General features: G+C 67.7%; 1 protein-coding gene across 1 annotated transcript; it reads right to left on the bottom strand.

The window, feature by feature from the left end:
* Positions 1-794: 794 nt before the first annotated feature.
* Positions 795-7,191, bottom strand: PSMD2 (proteasome 26S subunit ubiquitin receptor, non-ATPase 2). Its single transcript, XM_040567939.1, has 21 exons — positions 7,025-7,191; positions 6,642-6,698; positions 6,364-6,528; positions 6,070-6,191; positions 5,649-5,873; positions 5,403-5,561; positions 4,962-5,106; positions 4,720-4,780; positions 4,316-4,462; positions 4,013-4,119; positions 3,543-3,670; positions 3,378-3,465; positions 2,930-3,092; positions 2,733-2,834; positions 2,506-2,651; positions 2,244-2,327; positions 1,913-2,081; positions 1,713-1,807; positions 1,418-1,544; positions 1,200-1,318; positions 795-1,095 (listed from the first exon to the last, which is right to left on the bottom strand). Exons 1-21 carry the CDS (start codon positions 7,157-7,159, stop codon positions 913-915), a joined length of 2,727 nt encoding a protein of 908 aa, XP_040423873.1. The 5' UTR covers positions 7,160-7,191; the 3' UTR covers positions 795-912.
* Positions 7,192-7,302: the final 111 nt, after the last annotated feature.

Raw genomic sequence — 7,302 nt, 5'->3', positions numbered from 1 at the left:
GGGAGGAGGAGGAGGAGGGGAGGGGAGGGGAGGGGGCGGGGCGCGCCGCCCGCCGAAGCCGCCGCCGCACCAGGCACGTGACGGGAGGGGGGCGGGGGGGAGGGGGGCGTCACGTGGTGCGGAGGGAGGGGGGGTGGGCGGGGTCTGCTTGGGGGCCACGCCCACTGTGGGGCCACGCCCGGCGCGCCGGCGGGAACCTGCGGGGGCGCTGCGGGACCCGGCCCCCGCTCAGCGCCAGCCCCAGGGACCCGCCGGGGCACGGCCCCCAGCACCCCGACGCCCTGCTCGCTCCCCCCAGGGCTCCGTCCCCGGCCAGGAAGCCCCCCAACCCCTTCTCCTGGTCCCCCAGGGCAGCGCCACGGGGGGGGGGTTGGGACGAGAAGGGCAGGGTGTGGGAAAATAGGACTGTGGGGTTGGGAGAACACAACGCAGGGATTTGGGAACAGAACGGCGGGGTTTGGGAAAACGGAGTAGTGGGATTTAGGATACAGGGTGGCAGGGTTTGGGAAAACAGAACAGCGGAGCTTGGGAAAACAGAACACAGATTTGGGAACAGAACAACGGGGTTTGGGAAAACAGAACTGTAGAATTTAGGATGCAGAAGGGCAGGGTTTGGGAAAACAGAACAAGGGGGTTTAGGATCCAGGAGGCGCTTCTCCCCTGCAGCCCCAGGGAGAAGGAGCACGCTGGGGGCAGCAGCACCCAGGCTCACCCAGCCCCGCAGGGCACTGCGCAAAGCCAAGCCGCCCCCCCACCCCCCGGGAGCGGAGCACAAGGATGACACAGGAGCACGAGTGGCCGCAGAGTTTATTTCCTCAACTCTCGGTAACAAAAAAAAAAAAAAAAAAGTTTTACCCCTACCCTCCCCACACCGCCTATTTCCCACCCCCCCAGCCCCCCCCCCGCCCCAGCTCAAACGTCGTAGTTGGGGTTCTTGCGCAGGATGACGAAGCCCTCGAGGATGGGGGTGACGGGCACGTGCTCCTCTGTGGCCAGCTCCGCCCGCTCGCCGTGCGCCAGCAGCACCGGGGTCGTGTGGGTCTGGAAGCCGGTGATGGTTTTGGGCTTGCCCGCCTGGCCCACCACGTCCACAGCCTGCGAGGGAGAAGCGAGGTAAGAGCGGGACACACACACACACACGCGGGGGCGCCCCCCCCCCCCCCCCAGCACCCCGTCCCCAGCTCTGGCTGCCCCCTCACCTGTCCCACCCGAACCGACACGGGCAGAGGCCGCAGCTCCTCGTCGAAGGTGACCAGCATGCGGGGCTGCATGGCAGCGACGAGCCCGTAGAGGACGTAGTGGGATTTGCCCAGGATAACTGGAAGGGGGCGGGGGTAGGGGCGCGGGGTCAGCACCCAGCAGCACCCACCCTACAGGGCGGAGGGGTGCCCGGGGTGCCCGAGCCCGCAGCACTCACTGTTGCGCACGTCCAGGAAGGACACGAGGACAGTCAGCAGCCCCGCCACGGCCACCTGGCTCATGAGCTGCCGATCGCTGTGGTAGGGGCACAGCGTGAGCGTCCCCTTGCCCAGGTGGGTCAGGCCCTGGCGGGGCAGAGAAAACAACGTAAGGATGCAGTGAGACAATTCCCGGGATCCCTGCCAGCGGCACCCCGAGGCCACCACCGCCTCCTGCGCCCCACACAGGTAACCCCAACCTGCCCCTTCCCCCCCCCCCCCCCCCCCCAAAAGCACCAAGCGTGGGGCCATCACCTGGGCTAGCCGCACCATGAAGAGGTTGTTGGGGTCCTTGGCGTGGTACTGGGCGAGCTGCCGCAGCATGGCAGCCAGCCGGGCATTGTTGGTACCTGGAGAACAGGGGGCACGGCCAGAAATTAGGGTACAGGGCTTTGGTGTCCCCCCACCCCCCCGCCCAGGACCCCCAGGTGCCCCGGGCCGTCCCCCGGGCTTACCGCTGCCCACCATGCCCATGGCAAAGATGGAGTTGTAGGAGACCTCGGGGTCAGCGTCGTGGGAGAACTTGCTGAGGGTGTCGAGGATGTTGAGCCGGGGGTTGGAGACCGAGATCAGCGCCAGGGCCAGGGGCACGGCCCGGCGCAGGGTGGGCTCCCCGTACCGCAGCTGCGTGGGAGGGAAGGTGGGTGCTAAACCCTGGGTCCTGGCACCTCGGGGTGCCCACCGCCCAGCTAACCGAGGCCTACAGCGACGTGTTCTGTTTTCCCCAGACCCCTTCCATTCCCAGGTCCCTGCCCAGCCCCGTGTTGTCCCCCCGCTGCCACTCACCAGGTGACCGAAGGTGCGCAGGGCCATCTCGGCGCCGATTTCCTCGCCCATGGCGATAAGCGCGATGCCCAACACCGCTACGCCCTGCGGGGACACGAGTGCTGAGCGCAGGCAGCACCCAGCCCCAAAGCCAGGTTCCTACAGCCCCCCCAAGCCCAGCTGGACACGGGGAGCAGGGCACCCAGCTGGGGGCTGCCTTCCCCCAGCTCCAAACCCACAAGGGCCCAGGGACCCCTCGGAGGCAGCCCCCGCATTCCCCCACCTGGTGAGCCCCCATGTCGGCCGAGCTCTCTTTCTTCTCCTTCTCTTTCTTGTCCTTCTTGTCCTTGTCCTCCTCCTTCTCCTTGGAGTCAAAGTGCTCGCTGCAGATGTGCAGGAGCTGCTGCACCTTCAGGACGTTCCCCGAGCCTGGGGGGAGAGCGGCGGGCCGGGATCAGCGGACGGAGGGCCCCGGACCCGTTCCCCTCGGCCTCCCTCAGCCCAACTCACCCGCGTAGGCGCAGATGTCCACCAGGGTGTTGGCGAAGCTGCGGAAGGGCTCGGACACCACCTCCAGCGCCGCCAGGATGGCCTCGATCGCCTCTCCTTTCCCTGCGGGGCAGCGCGGGGGTTAGAACCCAGCGGCTGAGGGGTGCTCGTGCTCCCAGTCCCCAGCCCCGGGGGCGGCTGGCGCTGCCCTCCCTTACCCAGGTGGTTCAGGCCCAGGCCCAGCGGCAGCCACCGGGCGTAGGTGTCCTTCAGTTCCGTCTCCGATTTCTCCATGATGGTCTGGAGGATGGTCGAGGTGACGTCCCCGTTGCAGGAGCCCACGGATATCATCCCGCAGGCCAGGGCGGTCACGCCAGCCACCTGGAGAAGGAGAGAAGGAGATGCCGTGCGCTCGGGGAGGGCACAGAATACCCTTGGTCCCTCCAGAAATTTAGAATATTGGAGACCTGACGGCTTCCCACCCTCCCGCATCATATGAGTGGCTCAGAAGGGGAAAACAAGGTCGTGGTTTGGCACAGCACAGCGCCAAGCAGGGACACGTGGAGCCCAAACGGGCTGCGGGACAGCCCTGGCATCCCCAGGAGCTGTCGGGGACCGGGCGGGGCAGCAGGACCCCGCGCACCCACCCCCTGCTTCGCTCCCTACCTCCATGCTGGACTTGGAGTCTCCCATCACGGGCAGCAGCAAGGTGAGGACGTCCTCGCGGTTGGAGCCCGCGTAGGCCAGCCCCAGGCTGCGGAGAGCCCGGAGGAGCGTTAGGGGGGAGCTGCAGCGCCCATATAGCCAGCGGGGCTGGGGGCAGGCCCTTACCCGAAAATGGCTCCGATCCGCATGGTGTTGCTGTTGTGGAGGACGTAGTCGGACAGGAGGGCCAGGGCAGGGTCACACTCGTTCCTGACCCCTGAGTTGACGATGCCACAGGCCAGGAGGGCTCCCGACTGCAAGACAGAGGCGCCGTCACGCAGCAGCCACCAAGGCACGGCGCTCGCTGTCAGGCAGTGACTAACGTCACCCCACGCGTTACACCCTCCCCCCAGGACGGGCTAGCTGGTACCAAGTGAGCAACGCCACGCTGGAGCCAGCTCAGCAGCCCTGAGCTCACAGCTCTGCGAGAAAAGGACCCCAAAAACGCTCCGGGGAGTTCCTAGCAGCTCCTCAACCCAGCTGTGAGCTGCTCCAAGGCCTGGGACGCCGGGCATCCAGCCCCTCCAGAGGCAGCCGCGCACACGCAGCCCACCCCACGGGGCCGAAAAACTCAGGCTGGGGTCAGCACCGCTCACCTTGATGTAATCCTCTGAGGAATACAGGTACTTGTCGATCTGCGTGAGCCCCCCGTCCACGTCCCACAGCAGTATGGTGCCCAGCGAGGCTGCGGCACTCAGCATCCCTGGGTTCCAGGGGAGAAAAGCCCACGTCACCCCCAAGTCGATGCACCCCGCCTGGGCAGGAGGCGGCCAGGGACACGGGGCAGCCCCATGGGAGCTGTGCTCAACGGCCCCGCTTTCAGCAGGTCCCCAAAAGGAGCAGGGTCACAACCCCAGGGCTCTGGGCACCTCCAGCCCCTGCCCAGCCGGCTCTCTCACCGTGGTCCTTGTTCTTGTACAACCATTTATTGCCGTCGTCTGTCAGCAGCTTGTCTTGTCCGAAGGCAGCGTTCACGAAGCCGTTCACGAAGGAGGAGGCCAAATTCATCCGGGCCGAGTCCACTTGGGAGCCGCTGCCCCCGAACCCTGGGGAGCGACGTCAGGATGAGCCAGGCAGCAGGGCAGCCCGGCCGCACCGTGCAGCTGTCCCACGCCACACACAGGCGAGGATCTGTCCCCCAGCGATGGGGAAGGAGGAGCCCGAGCCCACGGTGGGCAGCAGAGCCAGCTCCGTGCCGGGCCAGAGGTCCCCCAGAGGTCCCCAGCGGGCTGCCTGCCCGCCCCAGGACCCACGGCAACGCCCCCCAGCCAGGGCCAAGCGAGGCCGCGACACAAGCCCTTACGGTTATTTTCCAGGTGGGTTTTGTAAATATCGTCCGGCACTTTGGGCTCCATGATATCCAGCTGCAGAGACGGGGGAGAAGCGGTTACCTCCCCGCCCACGCACCACGGGCAGCTGCTGTGCAAGGACAGCCTCTCCAGGTGCTGCCTGGCCTCGAGGGGACAGAGGATCTCTTCCCAGCTCTTGCCCCAGAGACCCCAGCTTGGGGCAGCCCCAGGGCTCTTTCCCCAGCCAGACGCTCACCTCTCTGGCCAAGGCCAGGAAGTTGCTGTTGAGCTGAACGTTGGACATGATCTCCGTCAGGTCCTCGTACTCCTCCACATCCTCGTTGAGCTCCAGGAAGACCCCGTGGCGGCCCAGCATGAAGGCCATCTGCTTCTGGACAACCCTGCACGGAGGGGAGAGGCTTCGCAAGCGCCCAGACCCCAGCCAGCCCCGGCACAACCACAGGCTGACCAAACAGCAGACACCCACCCCTGCCCACCCTCCTCCGAGGGCACACGAGAGCAGCCCAGAGATGATCTGCTCCTGCCCATCCTGACTTTAGGGACGAAAGTCTCCACTCAAGCCCCCAGATATGTTGGACAGAGGCAGGATCCAACCCAGCTCTGTCTGGACGGGGAGCTGCACCCCCACCACACCGTGCTGTGGTCCCAGAGAGCAGGGAATTAAATCTCCGCTTACACATCCTTGCAGGAGGTGAAGATGTCCTCCACCAGCTCCACGTCATTGAGCATCAGGGCCAGGCGCAGGGCTTCGGGGTACCGGCTGAACTTGCGGAAGATGCCCAAGGCGCAGCGCAGGAGAGCGGAGTTCTCAGGCTCCGGGACGTAGCTCACACAGCTTGGAGGAGACGGACAGACGGACACGAGGGTGAGCCACGCGGCAGACAGCAGGGCCGGGCGACCCGCTCCCACGCCGGCCCCTCACCTGGTCAGGTAGAGGCACACTTTGGAGTAGGCGTTGTCGTCGATGTACTTCTCCAGCATGTCCATCTGCTCGATCTCCATCAGCAGGTCGCAGGCCTCGTGCTCCGCGTTGTGAGCCATGTTGTAGGGCACGATCTCCTTGACCAGGGTGAGGAGCGTGTCCCGCTGAGCCTTGTCCGCCTCGTCGATCTCCTGCCACTCCTTGGCCACCTCCCCCGCCAGGTGCCTGCGGGGAGAAAAGGAGGTCACCACCACAAAACCGGCTTGGCCCAGGAACGCGGAGCAGCTGCTGACAGACAGCTGGGGCTGCGCAGCGTTTAAGGGGGCTTCGTGTTCCTGCAGGGGCCAGAGCTGGGGAAATCCCAGGGAAGTGCCCCCCAGGCCCTCCGTCCTTCCCAGGCCCCGCTCCCAGCCAGGCCTACCTGACGTATTCGTGCCCCCACGACGCCAGCTCCTCCTGGGAGCCCACCAGCCGGTACTTCAGACACTCGCGCTCCCCGCTCATGGTCATGGCCAGAACAGAAATGATGTCTGCTGCAAAGCGCTGGGGGAAGACGGAGAGAGCGCCAAAGCTTCAGAACCCCTGGAAATGAGGGCAGCCCAGGCTGGCCAGGAGCACAGTGCCCTCCTTGAGCCCACACCGGCCATGGCAGGGGGCAGAGGCACGGCCCCGGCAAGTTACAGCCCGCACAGGACGGCGGGGCGGGCGCGCTCACCTTGTTCTCCCCCGGCGCCATGCTCTCGTAGATCTCCTTCAGCTTGCCGTAGTGCGGCCGCAGGAACTTGAGGGGCTTGGGGACGGACGTCATGGAGGTGGTGGACGAGCGGATCTGCCGGCGCAGCTCCTCCAGGGCGGGGCGGTACAGGGACGTGTCCTTCTCCTGCACGGGGGGGGGGGAGGGGGAAGCGGCCCATCAGGGGGCCGGTTTGGGGGCCAGTTTTGGGGTCGGATCCCCCAGGATTGGGGCCGGGCAGCCCCACGGCGGGCACTCACCCCGAGGCGCTCCACCAGCATCTCCAGCTCGTCCTGCAGCTGCTTGTCCTCCTCCGACTGCGGGGGGTGGGGGGGGCAGAGGCGTGAGCGCTCCCGTGACGACACCCCCCCCCCCACGACATCACCACCCCGTGACGTCACGCGGGGAGCCCCGAAGTGACGTCACGCCCCCCTCACACACACCACCGGGAGCCCCCCGCTGACGCCCCCGCGGGGCTGGGGTGGGTGGTGGGGGGGTCGTCATCACCCCTCGGTGACGTCACCACCTCCCGGCGACGTCACGCCCCTCCGGTGCCCTCAGGGTCCCCCCCCCGCCCGGTGCCGCCGCCGCCGCCGCCGCCCCCCCGCCGTGACTCAGCGCGGCCCCGCGGCGCGGCGCCCACCAGCTCCTGCTCCTTCTCGGGCCCCGGCGGCTGCTCTCGCCGCTCCCTGCCCCACGGCGGCGCGGGTTTCTCGTCGCCGCCCGAGCCGGGCCCGCCCTGCACCCGGCTCTGCCCGCCGCCGCCGCCCGCCTCCATGGCCCCGCTCCGCCGCCGCCGCGCACCCGGCCGCGCCGCCGCGCCTGCGCCCTGCCCCGCCGCCCGCCGCCAATCAGCGCGCGCCGCCGGCCGGACGTCACCGCCGCGCGACGGAGGGGGGCGGGGGGCGCGGTTAGGGGGTG

Source organism: Cygnus olor, chromosome 9, assembly GCF_009769625.2.
Source record: "Cygnus olor isolate bCygOlo1 chromosome 9, bCygOlo1.pri.v2, whole genome shotgun sequence".
NCBI classification, from domain to species: Eukaryota; Metazoa; Chordata; class Aves; order Anseriformes; family Anatidae; genus Cygnus; species Cygnus olor.
Note: the sequence above shows the minus strand (reverse complement) of the source record. Positions and strands in the feature narration are given on the sequence as shown.

Coding starts and splice junctions, on each gene's coding strand:
- PSMD2 (XM_040567939.1), bottom strand. CDS start 7,159: ATGGAGGCGGGCGGCGGCGGCGGGCAGAGCCGGGTGCAGGGCGGGCCC. Junction 6,192..6,363: donor TGGCGCCGGGGGAGAACAAG/GTGAGCGCGCCC, acceptor GTCTTCCCCCAG/CGCTTTGCAGCAGACATCAT. Junction 5,874..6,069: donor TGGGGGCACGAATACGTCAG/GTAGGCCTGGCT, acceptor TTCTCCCCGCAG/GCACCTGGCGGGGGAGGTGG.